The sequence below is a fragment of the Bos javanicus genome, chromosome 1 (assembly GCF_032452875.1).
Source record: "Bos javanicus breed banteng chromosome 1, ARS-OSU_banteng_1.0, whole genome shotgun sequence".
Classification (NCBI taxonomy): Eukaryota; Metazoa; Chordata; class Mammalia; order Artiodactyla; family Bovidae; genus Bos; species Bos javanicus.
Window position 1 is genome coordinate 59054188 of NC_083868.1, and position 21208 is coordinate 59075395.

General features: G+C 43.2%; 2 protein-coding genes across 2 annotated transcripts in view; one reads left to right on the top strand and one right to left on the bottom strand.

Annotated features, from left to right (window-relative positions):
- The window catches only part of QTRT2 (queuine tRNA-ribosyltransferase accessory subunit 2), a 60943-nt gene extending 58954 nt beyond the window's left edge, over positions 1-1989 (top strand). The window contains exon 9 of the mRNA XM_061427246.1: positions 1338-1989. Within this exon, the coding sequence (XP_061283230.1) occupies positions 1338-1635 (298 nt within the window). The 3' untranslated portion in view covers positions 1636-1989. The remainder of the gene's footprint in view (positions 1-1337) is intronic.
- The window catches only part of DRD3 (dopamine receptor D3), a 49161-nt gene that overhangs the window by 4495 nt on the left and 23458 nt on the right, over positions 1-21208 (bottom strand). The window contains exons 3-4 of the mRNA XM_061427411.1: positions 18356-18498; positions 5105-5301 (exon numbers count right to left, since the gene is read on the bottom strand). Coding sequence (XP_061283395.1) covers positions 5105-5301; positions 18356-18498 — 340 coding nt within the window. The remainder of the gene's footprint in view (positions 1-5104; positions 5302-18355; positions 18499-21208) is intronic.

Below are 21208 nucleotides of genomic sequence, written 5' to 3' on the forward strand. Positions count from 1 at the left end.
GCTGAGCTTGGCTGATGGCTACTGAAGGCTTAGTTATATTTGTCTTTCTACTTTTTTACTTTTGAAATTTGTAATAACAAAAAGTTAAAAAACTCAGGATTTTCATCTCAGCTTCCTACTACTTAGATGCATCCTTGGGTAAGTTAATTAAATGTCTCTGATGCTGAAGCTGAAACTCCAGTATTTTGGGCACCTCATGTGAGGAGTTGACTTATTGGAAAAGACTCTGATGCTGAGAGGGATTCAGGGCAGGAGGAGAAGGGGACAGCAGAGGATGAGATGGCTGGATGGCATCACTGACTCGATGGACGTGAGTCTGAGTGAACTCCGGGAGTTGGTGATGGATAGGGAGGCCTGGCGTGCTGCGATTCATGGGGTCGCAAAGAGTCGGACATGACTGAGCAACTGAACCAAACTGAACTGAACTGAACCTCACTTATAAAACAGAAAAAAATAAAAATAAAAATAAATAGGCTTGGGGTGAGCAGACTCAGATGCAGATGTTTTGGGTATTTTGGAGGATGTGTGTGTGCTCAACAACAGCATTTCTTCCCATGTTTGAAAACTCAGATACTGTGTTAATCTTGAGTAGAAGAAAGACTCCCCAACACCTGTACTGAAGCCATGAAAATCAGATATTCACTCTCCCTGACCTCCCCACAGGGCAGCTAGAACTCTGGCTCATGAACACATGAACCAAGCCCAGCCAATTGGAGATTTGCACCTACAGCCTTGAACTTGCTCATGAAGCAAGACTTCAGAATTCATCCAGCAGTGGTGACAGTGTCCAATGTCCTCACTATTCTACCCAGATTCTTCCTTAGGCATGAACAGCATCTTCTGAAGCTGTTCTTTAGTCTTCTTGTTAAGCTTGAGCTCCTTGATATCCTTCCAGCAAATTCCTTTTTTACATGTTAGTCAGTGTCAACAACCAAGAACTTTCACTAGTCTCTCCTTAGTTCAAGTCCAAATACTCAGGGGCAGTATACTGCACACACTCAGAAACATTGTTGAATGAATGAATGCAAGTGGCCTTCAAGATAATTTAGTGTTTTATAAACTGCTCACAGATGCGTTTGTAAGGATTCTATCATAATATGTTTTTTAAAAATTTGGTTTTCATTTTGATAGAATTTTCTAATAATTAATATAAGTATATTGTGATTTATCTGGCTGACCATTTGTAAGATTATATTGATGACTGAGCTGACATCTAGTGATCTTCTAAAAGGTGCATTTTTTCTGAAGCTAAAGGGCCAGGGACAAATTTCTGAGAGTGCTTATGAAATCTCCCATTGGAGAACACTGATCTAATGCAGCTTGTCTCCCTTTCACAGATTTGGAAATTCAGTCCTACAAAAGGAAAGTGATTCTTCCTGTTCTCACATTAGTGAGTGTATTTTTCAGCTCTCTCTACAAACTTTTATCACTACCTCTCTGGCTGACATGAAGAAACACTGGACTCCCTGGGATCTGGCTGGCGTAGCCCTCCATTCCCAGATGGCAGGACAGAATCTAATTCTCCACACTCCAAACAATGCCAGCTTCTTGATTCTCCAATCTCTCCTACGTAGTCACTACTTTTCCTTCCTTTGCCCTTGGAGCCTTCTCAGACCTTGGATTTGTTGTAGGTAACTTTAAACCTCCTATCTACTAAAAAAAAAAAAAAATCATTTGCAGCAAAGGTCTGTAACTGCTATATGAGGCCCAGGTAAAAATGGTTAGTTAACTAAACAGATATTAAGAAAAGTGGCAAGAATACACAGAAGAACTATACAAAAAAGATCTTCATGATCCAGATAATCATGATGGTATGATCACTCACCTAGAGCCAGACAAAGTCTGGTGGGAATGTGAAGTCAGGTGGGTCTTGGGCAGCATCACTATGAACAAAGCTAGTGGAGGTGATGGAATTCCAGTTGAGTTATTTCAAATCCTAAAAGATGATGCTGTGAAAGTGCTGCACTCAATATGCCAGCAAATTTGGTAAACACAGCAGTGGCCACAGGACTGGAAAAGGTCAGTTTTCATTCCAATCCCAAAGAAAGGCAACGCCAAAGAATGTTCAAACTACCTCACAATTGCACTCATCTCACATGCTAGCAAGGTAGTGCTCAAAATTCTCCAAGCCAGGCTTCAGCAATACATGAACTGAGAACTTCCAGATGTTCAAGCTGGATTTAGAAAAGACAGAGGAACCAGAGATCAAATCGCCAACATCCATTGGACCATTGAAAAAGCAAGAGAGTTCCAGAAAAACATCTATTTCTGCTTTATTGACTACACCAAAGCCTTTGACTGTGTGGATCACAACAAACCATGGAAAATTCTGAAAGAGATGGGAATACCACACCACCTGACATGCCTCCTGAGAAATCTGTATGCAGGTCAAGAAGCAACAGTTAGAACTGGACATGGAACAACAGACTGGTTCCAAATAGGAAAAGGAGTACGTCAAGGCTGTATATTGTCACCCTGCTTATTTAACTTCTCTGCAGAGTACATCATGAGAAACGCTGGACTGGATGAAGCACAAGCTGGAATCCAGATTGCCAGGAGAAATATCAATAACCTCAGATATGCAGATGACACCACCCTTATGGCAGAAAGTGAAGAGGAACTAAAAAGCCTCTTGATGAAAGTGAAAGAGGAGAGTGAAAAAGTTGGCTTAAAGCTCAACATTCAGAAAATGAAGATCATGGCATCTGGTCCCATCACTTCATGGCAAATAGACGGGGAAACAGTGTAAATGGTGAGAGACTTTATTTTTGGGGGCTCCAAAATCACTACAGATGGTGACTGCAGCCGTGAAATTAAAAGACTCTTGCTCCTTGAAAGAAAAGTTATGACCAACGTAGAAAGCATATTAAAAAGCAGAGACATTACTTTGCCAACAAACATCCATCTAGTCAAGGCTATGGTTTTTCCAGCAGTCATGTATGGATTTGACTATACATGACTATAAAAAAAAAGCTGAATGCTGAAGAATTAATGCTTTTGAACTGTGGTGTTGGAGAAGACTCTTGAGAGTCCTTGGACTGCAAGGAGATCCAACCAGTTCATCTTAAAGGAAATCAGTCCTGAATATTCATTGGAAGGACTGATGTTGAAACTGAAACTCCAATACTTTGGCCACCCGATGCAAAGAATTGACTCATTTGAAAAGACTCTGATGCTGGGAAAGATTGAAGGTGGGAGGAGAAGGAGACAACAGAGGATGAGATGGTTGGATGACATCACTGACTCAATGGACATGAGTTTGAGTAAAGTCCGGGAGTTGGTGATGGACAGGGAAGCCTGGCATGCTGCGGTTGGTTCATGGGGTTGCAAAGAGTTGGACATGACTGAGAGACTGAACTATACAGAAATTAAACAAGGCTCTGTCATTCATCATGATGGGCTTTTGAAGCTTTATTCCTAATATTTACTTAGCTGTGGAGTTCAGGGAGAGGGATACTGGTCTTTTATCTAACACTTTTAGGCTCCATTTGGCACTTGGCTTGCTTGCTTAGGGAGTCAGGGCTGGTTTGAATGGGAAGGATAAGAATTAGGGCAACTATGAAAATGTCTTGGTTTTCCCCATATTTGATGGCAATTGGGCACACGAAATTCTCCCATTAGCCTCCTTTTTCTACTTTTCTTGGCTCTGCCCATGTCTGTTTCAGTGGTGTCCTTTCCCTCTAATGCAGGTGGTTCTGGATAGTAAACTCCACAACACATCCAACAGTCACCAGCTCCAGTCATTGGGATCTATCCCAAGAGTCACATGCTTCTGGAATATCACTTGATAATGCCTATTTTGAAGCTCAAATTAGATAGGTTCTCAGGTTCATTATTTATCATAAATCCAAGTAGGAAACTGGGGCCAAATTCATTTTGGGGTGGAAGTGGAATCGAGTCAAGCCATTGTCTTGCGAAAGGGTCTCTTATTCTTTTACTACAAGCAAAGGCTTGGCTTACTTACCATTTTCCCTGTGGCATCTGATGGAAATCTGGCCCTTATTGAAAACTGCCGAATGGGGTGCAACCGTAGACAGGAAGACTAGGGTGGGTTGAAGGAGAAACAGTTGTGTGTTAAGCTCTATAAGTTGGGTCATATAGGTGACGCTATATGAATACAATGTGTTGATATCCTCAGTCTGGGGTCCTGACCTCCTATTTCATGGGGGCTAATATTCTTGTTCCACCCAAGCTTTCGGACTTTCAGTTTGAGATTATGATTCTCACTCAAGTCATTACAGCTTGATCTAGATGTCCAGTTTGGACCTACCTTCAAGATCACACTCAGTTCTTACTCTATGAAGCCCTTTCCTGAGCATATTGACTTTATCTTCTCATAACCTCTCCAGCATTTAATATTTATGTGCTTAGTTGTCTTCATCTCACTTTGGCAAACATTCCATTCAGTTTTGGGCTGCTGATTAATTTTGAGTGTAGGTGTGTTTTATTTGCTTATCTAAGGTTTTAAACTCCATGAAGGTAGAGGCTGTAGAATATCCCTGCTGTCTCTTGCTTAGCAGTTACAAGTGATAGGTATGTATCCATTCATGCTTCAAATGAATACACTTGAATCATGTACTAGGCACTGGAATAAGCAGAATTTACAACCCAAGCAATTGGAATATTTCAATAAACTTCCTTTTCAGAGCCTCAAAAGACCTAATAAAATGTGCCATCAGCATCCCATTCCACCAGCTGGTTAGTGCCTTGACACAGAGGCAGATCTAGAAAGGAAAATAAATTTCAACAGACCCCTAGTGATTCTTGATGTGAATGGTCTGGCCAAAAAGTCATTCCTGGAAACCCAGCAGCAGTGAATGGTAAAGCTGCTACACTGAAACTTCACACCTGTGTGATATCTGAACAGCCCTCTCATTGAGGGCAATGAGAGACTTTGAAAGGAAGCAGAACAAGCCCAGAAAGGGTGCTCTAGGGAAGACTATCAATGCACTGTTGAGATTGGATTTCCTCCAAGACCTAGCCAATATCTGCAGGTTAAAAGGTGGCAGATGTGTGTCCTTGATGGGTGAACAGGCAAAAGCATGCACTGCTGGACACAAGGGTAGGAGGCCGTGTCTTCCTTCTGCCGCTTCAGGATGCTCACCTGTTGGGGGAAGCTGGGTCTGACACTGAGGCACTGACTGTTCTGTCGAGTGAGGATCCGCTTCCGTCTCCTCTGTCTCAACACCACGTAGATCCTGGCATAGACGAGGACAGTCACTCCAAAGGGCAGGTAGAAGGACACCACTGAAGAGTAGAGGACAAAGTCAGGGTTGGAGATGGAGCAGATGCTGGGGTCTCCTGTGAGTGAGAGAAGTGGAGAAAGCAAAGTCGTTGGCCAAGTATGGGATTCAGTGGCGAGCACAGAATAGGCCCCACATCACGTGTGGTGTCTCCACCATCACGTCCACAATGGATGTCTGAGAAGTGCCGGGAGCTGGTCCTATCTCCTCCTCCGCATGTCCCAGTTTACATGCTGCCTCCTCTGAGAAGGCCGCCTGCCTCGGGTTTCTCAGTCAGAAGCAACCCTTCCTTCCTTTGCGCCCCAGTCTTTTATTGTCATCACTCTTGTGTAATTAGCACTCATGGCCTGATTGTTAAGCTGTGGGGGAGGCTGTGCCATCCCAGACACCCACATTGTCCACTTGTCCTCCATAGAAGGTCTCATTCATCTTTTTTTCATATATTTATTTTTTAATTGGAGGGAAATTGCTTGACAATGCTGTGTTGGTTTCTGCTGTACAGCAACGCAAATCAGCCATGATTATATTAATACAAGTATCCCCTTCCTCTTAAGCCTACCTCCCATCCCCCCATTACACCCCTCTGCTCCCTGTGTTATATACCAACTTCTCACCAGCTTTCTGTTTTACACTTGGTAGTGTATATATGTCGATGCTACTTTCTCTGTTCATCCTACTCTTTCCTTCCCCAACTGTGTCCACAAGTCTCTTCTACATATCTGTCTCCATTCCTTCCCTGCAAATAGGCCCATCGATACCATTTTTCTAGATTCCATAGACATGTGTTAAGTTCAGTTCAGTTCAGTCATTTAGTCGTGTCCGACTCTTCGACCCTGTGAACTGCAGCACACCAGGCCTTCCTGTCCATCACCAACTCCCGGAGTCCACCCAAACCAATGTACATCGATTCGGTGATGCCATTCAACCATCTCATCCTCCATCATCCCCTTCTCCTCCTGCCCTCAATCTTTCCAAGCATCAGGGTCTTTTCCAATGAGTCAGCTCTTCACATCAGGTGGCCAAAGTATTGGAGTTTCAGCTTTAGCATCAGTCCTACCAATGAACACCCAGGAATGATCTCCCTTAGGATGGACTGGTTGGATCTCCTTGCAGTTCAAGGGACTCTCAAGAGTCTTTTCCAACACCACAGTTCAAAACCATCAATTCTTCAGCACTCAGCTTTCTTTATAGTCCAACTCTCACATCCATACATGACCACTGGAAAAATCATAGCCTTGACTAGACAGACCTTTGTTGACAAAGTAACGTCTCCGCTTTTTAATATGCTTTCTACGTTGGTCATAACTTTCCTTCCAAGGAGTAAGCGTCTTTTAATTTCATGGCTGCAATCACCATCTGCAGTGATTTTGGAGCCCAGAAAAATAAAGTCTGCCACTGTTTCCACTATTTCCCCATCTATTTGCCATAAAGTGATGGGACCAGATGCCATGATCTTAGGTTTCTGAATGTTGAGCTTTAAGCTAACTTTTTCACTCTCCTATTTCACTTTCATCAAGAGGCTTTTTAGTTCCTCTTCACTTTCTGCCATAAGGGTGGTGTCATCTGCATATCTGAGGTTATTGATATTTCTCCCGGCAATCTGGATTCCAGCTTGTGTTTCATCCAGCCCAGCATTTCTCATGATGTACTCTGCATATAAGTTAAATAAGCAGGGTGACAATATACAGCCTTGACGTACTCCTTTTCCTGTTTGGAAGCAGTCTGTTGTTCCATGTCCAATTCTAACTGTTGCTTCCTGACCTGCATACAGGTTTCTCAAGAGGCTGGTCAGGTGGTCTGGTATTCCCATCTCTTTCAGAATTTTCCACAGTTTATTGTGATCCACACAGTCAAAGGCTTTGGCATAGTCAATAAAGCAGAAATAGATATTTTTCTGGAACTCTCTTGCTTTTACAATGGTCCAATGGATGTTGGCAATTTGATCTCTGGTTCCTCTGCCTTTTCTAAAACCAGCTTGAACATCTGGAAGTTCACGGTTCACATATTGCTGAAGCCTGGCTTGGAGAATTTTGAGCATTACTTTACTAGCGTGTGAAATGAGTGCAATTGTATGGTAGTTTGAACATTCTTTGGCATTGTCTTTCTTTGTGATCGAAATGAAAAGTAACCTTTTCCCGTCCTGTGGCCACTGCTGAGTTTTCCAAATTTGCTGGCATATTGAGTGCAGCACTTTCACAGCATCATCTTTTAGGATTTGAAATAGCTCAACTGGAATTCCATCACTTCCACTAGCTTTGTTCGTAGTGATGCTTCCTAAGGCCCACTTGACTTCAGATTCCAGGATGTCTGGCTCTAGGTGAGTGATCACACTCATCAAGTTTATCTGGGTTGTGAAGATCTTTTCTGTATAGTTCTTCTGTGTATTCTTGCCACCTCTTCTTAATATCTTTTGCTTCTGTTAGGTCCCTACCATTTCTGTCCTTTATTGAGCCCATCTTTGCATGAAATGTTCCCTTTGTATCTCTAATTATCTTGAAGAGATCTCTAGTCTTTTCCATTCTATTGTTTCCCCTATTTCTTTGCATTGATCACTGAGGAAGTCTTTCTTATCTCTCCTTGCTATTCTTTGGAACTCTGCATTCAAATGGGTATATCTTTCCTTTTCTCCTTTGCTTTTTGGTTCCCTTCTTTTCACAGGTATTTGTAAGGCCTCCTCAGACAGCCATTTTGCTTTTTTGCATTTCTTTTTCTTGGGGATGGTCTTGATTCCTGTCTCCTGTACAATGTTATGAACCTCCGTCCATAGTTCATCAAGCATTCTGTCTGTCAGATCTAGTCCCTTAAATCTATTTCTCACTTCCACTGTATAGTCATAAGGGATTTGATTTAGGTCATACCTGAATGATCTAGTGGTTTTCCCTACTTTCTTCAATTTCAGTCTGAATTTGGCAATAAGGAGTTCATGATCTGAGCCACAGACAGCTCCTGGTCTTGTTTTTGCTGACTGTATAGAGCTTCTCCATCTTTGGCTGCAAAGAATATAATCAATCTGATTTTGGTGTTGACCATCTGGTAATGTCCATGTGTAGAGTCTTCTCTTGTGTTGTTGAAAGAGGGTGTTTGTTATGACCAGTGCATTCTCTTGGCAGAACTCTATTAGCCTTTGCCCTGCTTCATTCTATACTCCAAGGCCAAATTTGCCTGTTACTCCAGGTGTTTCTTGACTTCCTACTTTTGCATTCCAGTCCCCTATAATGAAAAGGACATCTTTTTTGGGTGTCAGTTCTAAAAGGTCTTGTAGGTCTTCATAGAACTGTTCAACTTCAGCTTCTTCAGCGTTACTGGTTGGGGCATAGACTTGGATTACTGTGATATTGAATGTGTTAATATACAATATATGTTCCTCTCTTTCTGATAGAGTTCACTCTGTATAACAGTTTCTAGGTTCATCCACCTCATAGAACTGACTCAAATTTGTTCTTTTTCGTGGCTGAGTAATATTCCATTGTGTAGATGTACTACATCTTTACCTGTTCGTCTGCTGATGGACATCTAGGTTGCTTCCATGTGCTAGCTATTGTAAATATTGGTGCTATGAACATTGGGGTACATGTGTCTTTTTCAATTATGATTTTCTCAGGGTATATGCCCAGTAGTGGGATTGTTGGGGTAGTTCACTTCCCAGGTAGCTTGGGTGGTAAAGAATCTGCCTGCAGTTCAGGAGACTCAAGTTTAATCCCTGGGTGGGAAGATCTCCTGGAGAAGGGAACAGCTACCCACTCCAGTATTCTTCCCTGAATAATTCCATGAACAGAGGTGCCTGGCAGGCTACAGTCCGTGGGATCACAAAGAATCGGACACAAATGAGTGACTAATGTTTCATTTTCATGGTAGTTTTATTCCTAGTTTTTTAAGGAATCTCCATACTGTTCTCCATAGTGGCTGTATCAATTTACACAGATGGCCAATAAACACATGAAAAGATGTTCAACATCACTAAATATTGGAGAAATGCAAATCTAATTCATCTTTGTGTTGCTCACAGTTCACTTAAAAAGAAAATTTACTGATGATTACATGCCAGACACCACTCTACACTGGGGCTACAAAGATGAGTAAGACTCAGTGTCTACCCTTGAAGGAGCTCACAGTCTAGACAGACAGAAAATCCTTTCTGTATGCTGTGCTAAGTGTCACAGAGGGACGTGGCCTGGGAGGCTGGGTGAAGTGTCACAGAGTAACAGAACAGAGGCTCCCAGGAGGGATGCAGCCCCTGCAAAAAGGCCTGCTGGTGTGGAGGCCATCAAAAGAGCACTGAATGCAATGAGAGAAAGGAGGAAGGCCTCCATGCTGAGAATGCCAGGTCTCCATGTTTGAATCAAGTGTGGGGCAGGTGGTGGCTGAATACAGGCAAGTTTATTTTTCAGGGAATCCCTGTTCTGCTCAAAGGTACAATGGCAAAAGAGCCAGTAAACATATTGCCATCATGGACAATGTGAACTGAGGCACGTCCTTATCCTCACTTTACGTCCTGAAATGCTCCTGGGCCTCCTCTCTAGGAGGGCCCTGCAACTTTGTCTTCATTAGAGATGTTGAGATTCCTCCAATAGCCAGAGTGAGACCTGATACTTGCGTCACCTTGGAAAAGAAAAGGAAAGAAAACTAATATCTTCTGGGTGATTCCAAGGGCTTTATACACATTGTCTTACCTAAAATCATTGTGGCAAAATGATGTAAGCAGGTGTCATTACTATCTCTATTCTCAGATGAGCTGACAAAGGCTCAGAGAGATTCAGTAAGTGGCCCAACATCACATAGTCTGAAAGGGGTGGAGCCCAGATTCCTCCCAAAGCCAATGTTCTTTCTAGGATTTTAACTCTCCGCTTCCCTCTACCACTGGCACACAACAAACTTGCACTTTGTCCCATCATCAACAGTTGTTGGCACATCCAGTCAATCTTAATGAAGGGGTGGAGATTCTCCAATCCACAATCTGGCCTCAGAAAATGTAGCCTCGGGTGTGAACTGATGAGAGAGAGCCTTGGACCCCATTCTGCTTTCTGGTCTTTGGATGTAGGCAGAGCCCAGGCAGCTTGAGGTGGGAGACCCAGGTCTCCACTTACTAACTATGTGACCTTGGGTTTATTACTTAATGTGAACCGTGAACTTCCTGATGTTCAAGCTGGTTTTAGAAAAGGCAGAGGACCAGAGATCAAATTGCCAACATCCATTGGACCATTGAAAAAGCAAGAGAGTTCCAGAAAAGCATCTATTTCTGCTTTATTGACTATGCCAAAGCCTTTGACTGTGTGGATCACAATAAACTGTGGAAAATTCTGAAAGAGATGGGAATACCAGACCACCTGATCTGCCTCTTGAGAAATTTGTATGCAGGTCAGGAAGCAACAGTTAGAACTGGACATGGAACAACAGACTGGTTCCAAATAGGAAAAGGAGTACGTCAAGGCTGTATATTGTCACCCTGTTTATTTAACTTCTATGCAGAGTACATCATGAGAAATGCTGGACTGGAAGAAACACAAGCTGAAATCAAGATTGCGGGGAGAAATATCAATAACCTCAGATATGCAGATGACACCACCCTTATGGCAGAAAGTGAAGAGGAGCTAAAAAGCCTCTTGATGAAAGTGAAAGTGGAGAGTGAAAAAGTTGGTTTAAAGCTCAACATTCAGAAAATGAAGATCATGGCATCCGGTCCATCACTTCATGGGAAATAGATGGGGAAACAGTGGAAACAGTGTCAGACTTTATTTTTCTGGGCTCCAAAATCACTACAGATGGTGATTGCAGCCATGAAATTAAAAGGCACTTACTCCTTGGAAGGAAAGTTATGACCAACCTAGATAGCATATTGAAAAGCAGAGACATAACTTTGTCAACAAAGGTTCGTCTAGTCAAGGCTATGGTTTTTCCTGTGGTCATGTATGGATGTGAGAGTCGGACTGTGAAGAAGGCTGAGCGCTGAAGAGTTGATGCTTTTGAACTGTGGTGTTGGAGAAGACTCTTGAGAGTCCCTTGGACTGCAAGGAGATCCAACCAGTCCATTCTTAAGGATTGGACTGGGATTTCTTTGGAAGGAATGATGCTAAAGCTGAAACTCCAGTACTTTGGCCACCTCATGCGAGGAGTTGACTCATTGGAAAAGACTCTGATGCTGGGAGGGATTGGGGGCAGGAGGAGAAGGGGACGACAGAGGATGAGATGGCTGGATGGCATCACTGACTTGATGGACGTGAGTCTGAGTGAACTCCGGGAGTTGGTGATGGACAGGGAGGCCTGGCGTGCTGCGATTCATGGGGTTGCAAAGAGTCCGACATGACTGAGCGACTGATCCGATCTGATCTGATCTGATGCCAAACCTCGGGCTTCCCTTGTGACTCAGCTTGTAAAGAATCCGCCTGCAATGCGGGAGACCTGGGTTTGATCCCTGGGTTGGGAAGATCCCCTGGAGAAGGGAAGGGCTACCCAGTCCAGTATTCTGGCCTGGAGAATTCCATGGACTGTATAGTCTATGGGTTCACTTTCACTTTCATGCCAAACCCTCAGTTTCATTATCTGTGAAAGAAAGACAAAAATCCTGTCTCATGTAGAGGTTGTGAGACTAAATGGCAGCTATTATTATTATTAATATCATTTACTATTATTTATTATATACCTCTTCTGAGCTTTTTGAACTTGAAAGGGAAGGTATCACTTGGAATGAAAATTTGGAGAGAGGCTTGTACGGAACAGAATTTGTAGAGGAGAGAAGGGAGCAACAGGTAAGAATTAAAACAAACCAAACTGAACGTGTTTAGTGCTCAGTGAGGCATTTTAATGACAACACTGCCACCAGAACCTTTATGAGCCACTCCAAATTCTATGATTCTCTGAGGAGGGGGCAAAATTCAAGGAAAATTAACGTCTTCTCACCAAAGCCTGTATCTTCATCCTTTAGGGAATGGATCATAAGACTCTGAACAGTGATCACCATATTGGCATTTCTGGTCATCTGGGGAAATGGGGTTGGGGATAGGGAGAGGGTGGCACCTGGTGGTCTTTCTGAGTCTATAAGGAGCCATGGTGGCAGTGACCAGCCCGCCCCTGCCATCAGCGCCCTTGATGTCAGTGACTGACATGTCTCCTCTAATGAGGAGGCACCTCGGCACGTCTGTAGTCAGAGGGGGTCAGAGGGTGGCAGAGTCACTTTCCTCCTGTTCATCTGGTTGCCATCCTTGGTGTGCTGGGTCTCCATGGGTCTCCCCAGCTAGACCTTCTCCCCTTCTTTACCTTCCCCTGGGTTCTGGGAGGCTGACCTCTACTTTATACATTAACTACAACGTTTAAAAACCCAGGAGCAAAAGTGGGTACAGCATGCTTCCATTTGTGTAAAAATGGACACACATACATTCATGTATGCATGCATGGGTGTGTGTGTGTATGCACTTGTTTCAAGTCTTATCGTTTAAGAAGATTGGTGTTTGCTTCTAGGGGATGGGGGCTGACAGTCAAGGGTAGAAGGGAGACATACATGCTTTTACATGTAAGTATACGTGTGTGTGTATATATACATATATCACTACATTTATGTTTTGCCATGTGCAAGCGTTTTCCATTCAAAATATTGAGAGCATATGTATGAGAAACAGAGTGAAGAGAGAGCAGAGAAAGCACATAGTTATTTTGGGGTCACTGAGCAATGAAGACACCCCCTGAGCCTGCCTTGTTATCCTGTCCTTCCTTCCCTAAGAACCTGCTGCCTGAGCTTAGACAGAGTTTTGAAGCCTCTCCCACAATTTCTCCACACTATGTGGCTGATGAGGCCTGTCAGCAGGCAGAGTGACATTGGAGAAGGATGGGCAGTGAGCTGGGCCCTGCCTCAGCCTCCTCCAGGCCAGGCCTGGGAGTGCATCCTGTGGGCAGGGCGGAGTGAAGCGGCTCGCACAGTGTGGTGCAGTTCTGCAAGCTTCTCTCTGCTGAGTCCCAAGGAGGTGGTGAGAGCAGGGAGACCCCCAAGAGCTAGGCTTCCCCAGGAGACGCGGTGCCTTGTCTTGATTATTTAACTGAAACAGTACTGTGCTGTCAGCACGAGTTATTGAATGATGAATCAATGAGCACATGTACAGAGGAGCATTTTCCCTAAGAACATCAGCAGTCATGAGCCGAAGCCTGATAGGGAAGGCTGGGAAGTTACTAAGCCAACTGATTTCAACAGCTAAGGGGCAAAGAATGATGGTGAGGACTCACCCATTGATTCATTCAACACAAGTTTATGGAGCCCCTGCTGTATTCAAGGGCTTCCCTGGTGGCTCAGCTGGTAAAGAATCTGCCTGCAATGTGGGAGACCTGAGTTCGATCCCTGGGTTGGGAAGATCCCCTGGAGAAGGGAAAGGCTTCTGGAATGGAGTACCATTCTAGTACTCTGGCCTGGAGAATTCCAGGGGCTGTATAGTCCATGGGGTTGCAAAGAGTCAGACACACTGTATTCAAGGCATTGCACTCAGTGGTAAACAACATCTTTTGTGGGCTAGGCTGTGAACTTAAGTTCCATGGTGATGTGAATGGCAAAGTCAAAAGCAAGTTGAGTTGAGAGATTCATGAATTTCCAACTCACTGGAGGATTTGTCCTCAATTTGTTTACAAAAACAGGAGATCCTGATGAATTTGATTGAAGATGAGCCTAGTATTCTCTTAACTTTGTGCTTCTCAATCAACCACCCTCTGCCCCATATCCAGTGTTCTGAAAGCCAGGTGAGGCATTCTATTGCTAAAATCTAGAGTTGTTTTTTTTTAAAGCCACACTGTGAGGGTTTCCCTGGTGGCTCAGAAGAGTCCACCTGCAATGCAGGAGACCTGGGTTCAATCCCTGGGTTGGAAAGATCTCCTGGAGGAGGGAATGGCAATCACTCCTGTATTCTTGCCTGGAGAATTCCATGGACAGAGAAGCTGGTTGGCTACAGTCCATGGGGTCACACAAAGCCATGCACAACTGAGTGGCTAACACACACATATAACATGTGGCACGTGGGATCCCACTTCCCTGACCAGGCAGCGAACCCACCCTCTAGTAGTGAAAGTGTGGATTCTATTGCTAAACTATAAACAGCCCTCCTCTATTTCCTTGTTTCAAAAGAAAATTAAGTAAGTTGGTAGGACTTTCTTAAAGTTGTTTGCACTTGAAAGTTTCTTAAATTCTGGTCACCGGCTATTGTTTATCCATTCTGGAATTTTAAATAACTCAATAGCTGTCTGATTTAGCAAAAATTTAGATCCTAGTTATTTTTCTGACCTGTGCAATGGAAGGATCGGGGATCTTTAGGGTTTTCTCTAGCACTAGCTCTCCACCCTCCATTGCCGTAGGGGCTGGATGCTGTGATATTTGACTCCTGACTGCTAAATCTCTGCTGGGACCCGAGGCAACACAGGTCGACCAGGCCCCACAGCCTTGGAACTCTCTGCAACCCACAGTCCTGCCTTATGTGTGCATCCAGAAATGCATGTCACCCTTCCCAGGCAATAAGAGCGATTCCAGGAAGGAAGAAACTGCAGTTCAACTTTGTTCTACCTCAGTCCCTAGGGTTGCAAAGAGTCGGACATGACTGAGTGACTGAACTGAACTGAACTGAAGATGTTCTCTGACCATTCACAATCCTATATGGCAGCCCATTTCATTAAAACAAGAGCTCTGGGGACTTCCTTGGTGGCCCAGGGGTTAAGCATCCACCTCGCAATTCAGGGGATGCGGGTTTGACCCTTGGTCAGGGAACTAAGATCCCCCACACACCTCAGAGCAACTAAGCAGGCCCATGGGCTCTGGAGCCCCTGAGCCACATCTGGAGAGTCTGGGCATTGCAATGAAAGACTCCGCAGGAGGTAGCAAAGATCCCTCGTGCTGCAGCTAAGACCCGACGCAGCCAAATATGTAAATTAATTAATTTAGGAAAAGAAAAAAAGAAATTGAAAAAAAAGAAGAGCTCTGCCAGAGGGTTGTGTTTTGTGCTGCATTTAGTAGAAGTCCAGTGACTTCCACTATCTGCCAGTATACTGCCCCTTTCTCCTCTGCTTCTCACAGCAGGAGGAGTAAGAAAAAACGGCGGAGAAGTCATTTCTACTGGGGTTTCAATATAACTTGGGAACTTCCTTATAGACGCAATATAGCACTATATCAATAGCGAAGTTATGCTGTGAAGGCTAGACGAGGCAGAGGACGGCTGGGCTTCTCTGCCTTGAGTCCTGCTCACAAATTCTCTAACCGATGTTCTAGAATGGGACGACTAGGCTCCTCTCTGACCACCAGCAGAACTACCACTGTTTAGATTTACCTTGGAGCAAGGGCATAGTTATATTTTGAAGCAGAGGAACTTTTTCTAATACATAATAATAACAATAACACTGGCTAATATCTATTGGGCTTTTATAATGGCCCAGAGACTTTAACACAATATGTGAATAAGTGGAGAGCTTATTATAGTCTGGACTTCCCTGGTGGCTCAGCTGGTAAAGAATCTGCCTGCAATGCGGGAGACCTGGGTTCCATCCCTGGGTTGGGAAGATCCCCTGGAGAAGGGAACAGCTACTCACTCCAGTATTCTGGCCGGGAGAATTCCATGGACTGTGTAGTCCATGGGGTTGCAAAGAGTCAGACATGACTGAGTGACTTTCACTTTCACTTACTGTAGTCTAATGAATACATTTAAAAGTAAAAGAGAAAGAGATGAGAGAGAAGCGAGCCTATACGTGCTAAGTCACAAGTCTTTTTTGCCTTCTCAATTCTATATTTGAAAATTCTTTTGGAAAGTTTTATTTCTGGAACAATTATGATCTCACTGGTGGCAACAAGACTGCAATTAGCTCATCATTCTTCTTCACTTTACATGTTGACATTAACTGGGAACCCTGTCTAATGTCAGATTTTGAGACTGTTACCTCTGTGTGTGTGTGTGTGTGTGAGCATGAGTAAGACTGCCCCTGCCAGCCTCCAAGAATGAGTAAGAGGAATAACTCTGCCCAGCACACGTTGCTGGAGGTTTGCTGCTGGTTCATTTTGCAGATTCCAACTTAGAAGGCATTTTCTCTTTTGAAAAAGTGTTTATTTATTTATTTGGCTGTGTTGGGTCTTAGTTGTGGCATGAGAATTCTTAATTATGGCATGTAGGATCTAGTTCCCTGACCAGGGATAGAACCCAGGCTCCTGCATTAGAGCACAGTCTTAGCGATTAGACCACCAGGGAAGTCCAGAATGCATTTTCTTATAGAAACATGGATATAAAGGGTGGCTTAGTTATCAGACTAACACCCAGAGCACATTTAGACTCATTGAAATGGTATTTGGGTGCCAGAGTCAGCCTCTATTTTATGTTAGAGAGTGTTGCCTTGGTGTATGTGTGTGCACACACGCGTTTGTGTATATAATGTGTCACTGGTAAGTGGTGATGGGAACCAGTAAAAAGTAATGCAAAGATGATAACAACATCATGTTTTAGGAGCACCCTGAATTGACCAGGCACATGTTCATTGGATAACTTCTCAATTTAACCTCTAATATGGCAGAGAAACAAGCCTCACCTTGAGTAGGGGATATGTGCTTGGCATGTCTATGTATGTTATCCCAATTTAATCTTCACTTAATTGTAAAAAAAGCTCCGTGAAGGAGGTGGAGTGAAGTTATGGCATATGTAGGCTTAGCTTCTAGAGTCAATGAAAATTACAGAGTCAAAATTCACCCTGAATCACATATAAAAATATACATGGTTTGATTACAACCCTGAACAGTAATAAGTAAAGACATATGACACATGCAGGAATATGTCATCTTTGATAAAGAGTTCAACATAACATGTAATTTTAGAGATAAAGTTGCTGCACTTATTTGCAGGAGGACATATATAAAAAGAAATGCTGAAAACTTCCTAACTAAATACACAGACCTAGTCCAAATATTTGATTTTGTTCGTTTATGCTCTACTATATTATTACTCCAAATTTGTCGATGGGGAAGCTTAACTTAGAAAAGTTAAGTAACTTGTTCAAACAGACACAGCTGTTAAGTAGTAGAATTGAAGTTTGCATCTAGGTTTTTCTGACTCCAGGGCCTCTGCCTTCCTAAATGTATTCTGACTTCTAAATAATTGACCAGCAAATGACTCTTTGAAGACTATTTATAAGTTAAGATTTACCTGAATTTATATGTAATATGTTACATATATCTGTACACATAAGTACATAGCTATGTGACTTGTACATGTATACCAGAAATTCATAAAAGTGGAACATAGTCGGAATTGAATGAACCAATTCAAATGGACAAAGTAAGAAATCCAGATGAACACTAGAACAGGAGTTAAGTAGTTACCTCTTAGTGAATACTCAGTCTTTACTGTCAGTGCCTATAACCTTACTATAGGTGCTAACAATTTTCTTTCAAGACATGAAATTCCTGAGGCTGAAAGATGGTCATAGAATAGACATGGAAGGTACTGAAGCACGTGAGGTATAGATTTGGATCAGTATTGTATTTAAAGTCCTGGACATGTCAGATAAACACATTTTTTATCCATTTGTCCATCCATCCATCCATCCTGCCAACCATCCATCCATCTGATAGAAGATGTACCATGTGCCGAGCACCATGGCCAAAAATTTCTGTGTATTAAAAATATAAAATACATCCTCCAATAATTCACAAATGTATCCTAGTTCCCAATGTACGCTAGAAATGATTCTTATTGAGTAAAAAGCTAGAAATGTATACCCTGCTCAAGGGCTTTTATGATATGCTACTTTGCGTTGTAAATTCATTACAAATTATCATCTTTTCATTAACAAATCTCACCTGAATTATTCATATAGCATAGTTTTTTTAACTGGCATATTTCTTCAAATGAATACAATGGTATTTCTTTCAAAATAGGAGTAAGCCAGACTTCATTAATTGGGGCAGCGTGTGGCTCCTGCACCATTAAGTGAAGAGATTTTGCTTTCTGTTTTATTTATAATCAATAGAGGCCACTGCTTTGCAAGCTATAGGATCCTCATTTGATTACAAAGTACACTGCCTTTGAGGTCAGACATTTCAGGGATGAACAGCACTCACAGCCATTCAGATGTGCTATGAATCACTTGGGTGTTGCAAGTGACACTGTCATTGTTACCTGTGGTGTTGAAGCCAAAGAGGAGGGGGCAGGACACAGCAAAGGACAGCAGCCAGACAGCTGTGATCATGAGGGCCACGCGTCGACAGGAGCTCTGTCCCGTGCCTTGCTGGTAGTGAACAGGCATGACCACAGCAGTGTACCTGTGAAAGGAAGGGGATAGGGAATAGGAAGGATGAGAAGTGTCAAAAGACAGGTTGCAAAAGGTTACTAGATGAATAATCAGGTTGATACATGCGGAAGGAGAAAAATACTTTGGTTGGAGAAACTTAAGGGAGAAAAGGGTCTTTGAGTGAACACAGCAGAAAGATTGAGATAAGACAGATGAAGAACTCATTGAGGGAGGTGAGCAGAGACGGGGAGAAAGAGTGAAAAGCATAGCATAGTGACCCTGGGTTGTCAGCGAGCTTCTGGTATATCCAAGAGGGTATCAGGAGTGGCTGCTGGCCCAGCCTTGTATTCACATACCCTGACACTCTTAAACCTGAAGACTCTAGGTGCTGGTTTGTGGGCCTTTATTTTCTTCCACAGCTTTCAGATAATGATGGAACTGTGCCCAAAGAGGATGTTTATCCCCGCTTGTATCCTAACATTAATTCTAACCCTTGCAGTGACAACTATTCCAAGTAGCAGAGATTTTGTAAATAGAGATGAGTAATATCTAATGAAGGCTTATTTTAAAATCAACTTTTCATGCTGCCTTAGTCTTTTTGGGCTGCTCTATCCAAAATACCATTGGGTGACTTAAACAATAAATATTTATTTTTCACAGTCCAGGAGATTGGGAAGTCCAGGATTAATGTGCTGGTAGATTTGGTATCTGGTATTAAACCCACTACTTGGTTGGTGGACAGCCATCTTCTTGCTGTGTTCTCTCATTGTGGGAGGGGTGAAGCAAGCTCTCTGGAGTCTCTTTTATAAGGGAAAATCCCATTAATGAGGGTGGATTCCTACTCAAAGGTTCCACTTCCTAGTACCATCACAGTGGAGGTTAGGATTTTAATATATGAATTTGGGGGTGGGGGATGTAAACATTCAGTCTACAGCACACACTTTTACATGGTCAAAGCTATTTTTTATTCTTGTTGGATATTGTCTTTTCTGTGGTATATCCACGCGTACATTTCCAGCTGCTTATTGGACTTACCTACACCATTGTTCCATGGTTGTCCCAAACTCAAGCTATCTGAAGTAGATCTTTCTATTTTCCTACATCTCTTAATCTGGCTCCACTTCCTGCCTTTCTTCAAGACATCCACACCCAACATTCAGGCTTTTTGACATTTCTTTGGCCTTTCCATATCATTTGCTCACCCATTCATTTAACATTTCATTCATCCAGCATTTATTGGGTTCTTTACTATTATCCAGGCCTTATTCTGGAAATACCAAGAATTGCAAATGGGACAATGGTCTCTTTCCTTATTGAGCTTGGAGGTAAGTGAAGTGGATGGATGAAAAAAATGTTAATATAAAATGAAAACTATTATGAAAGAATTAAGCTGGGTGACATGTTTAAGGGTAGCTGCTGCTGCTAAGTCACTTCAGTCGTGTCCAACTCTGTGTGACCCCATAGACGGCAGTCCACCAGGCTCCCCGTCCCTGGGATTCTCCAGGCAAGAACACCGGAGTGGGTTGCCATTTCCTTCTCCAATGCATGAAAGTGAAAAGTGAAAGTGAAGTTGCTCAGTCGTGTCCGACTCTTCGCAACCCCATGGACTGCAGCCCACCAGGCTCCTCCATCCATGGAATTTTCCAGGCAAGAGTACTGAAGTGGGGTGCCATTGCCTTCTCCGGTTTAAGGGTAGAGGAGGATGTAAAGAAGGGGCAAGCTGACACAAGATGGGAGGAAATGAGTGGGGTGAGAGGGAGCCAGCCCTGAGGGAAGGTAGGAGAAGAGCATTTTAGGCAGAAGGACAGCAGGTCCTGTAAATGTATGCACTGTAGTAACTTCCCTATTTATCCATGCACTTCTGCCACCTTCTCTCTGTGATGGCCACAGCCTCCTGGCTGGTTTCCTGTGCCAGGTTCCAAAATAGATTTCGTTATGTCTTCCCCACCCCATGGTCCCTCAGCTGACAACTGTCTAAGATAGGCAGAATTCCAAGATGGCACCCAAGGTTCACGCACTGTAGAACGAGCAGAACTCCTGTGATTAGACTACAAATCAACAGATTGTGTCAACCAAAAGGGAGATGATTCTGGGTGGCTGGGCCTAATCAGGTGAGCCCTTAAAAGGAACTCAGGACTTCCTGAATAAGAGAGAGTCAAAGCATGAGAAATTATCCTCCTGGCCTTGAAGAGGCAACTTGCCACGTTTGGGAAAAGATCATTTGGCGGGGAACAGCATGAGGCCTTCAGGAGCTGAGAACAGCCCCTGGCTGACAACCACTAAGAAAGTGGGAACCTCCATCTTATAACTGCAAGCAACTGAGTTCTACTGACTACCTGAATACATTTGAAAGATGAAAACACAAGTCAGCCTATACCCATTTTCAGCCTCGTGAGACCCTGAGCAGAGAACCTACCTACACTGTGCAGACTTTTGACCTGTGAGATAAAAAATGGATATAGTTAAAGTCACTACATTTGTGATAATTTGTTACATGGCAACAGAAAACAAATACAGTGTCAATACTAAGCCTTCCCCAGCATGACCCCAACTTGTCTTGCCAATTTGACTTCCCATTGGTCCCTGACACTTACTTATAACTCCAGCCACGTTAGCCATGTAACCCGTATTACTGATGGGTAATCTTCAATAGTCTTTGTTCACTCCATTATCCCTTTTCCTTCCCCAGGTAGCTCATATTTTCTCTCCTTTAATCTCAGATCAGCTCTCAGTAACCGTCC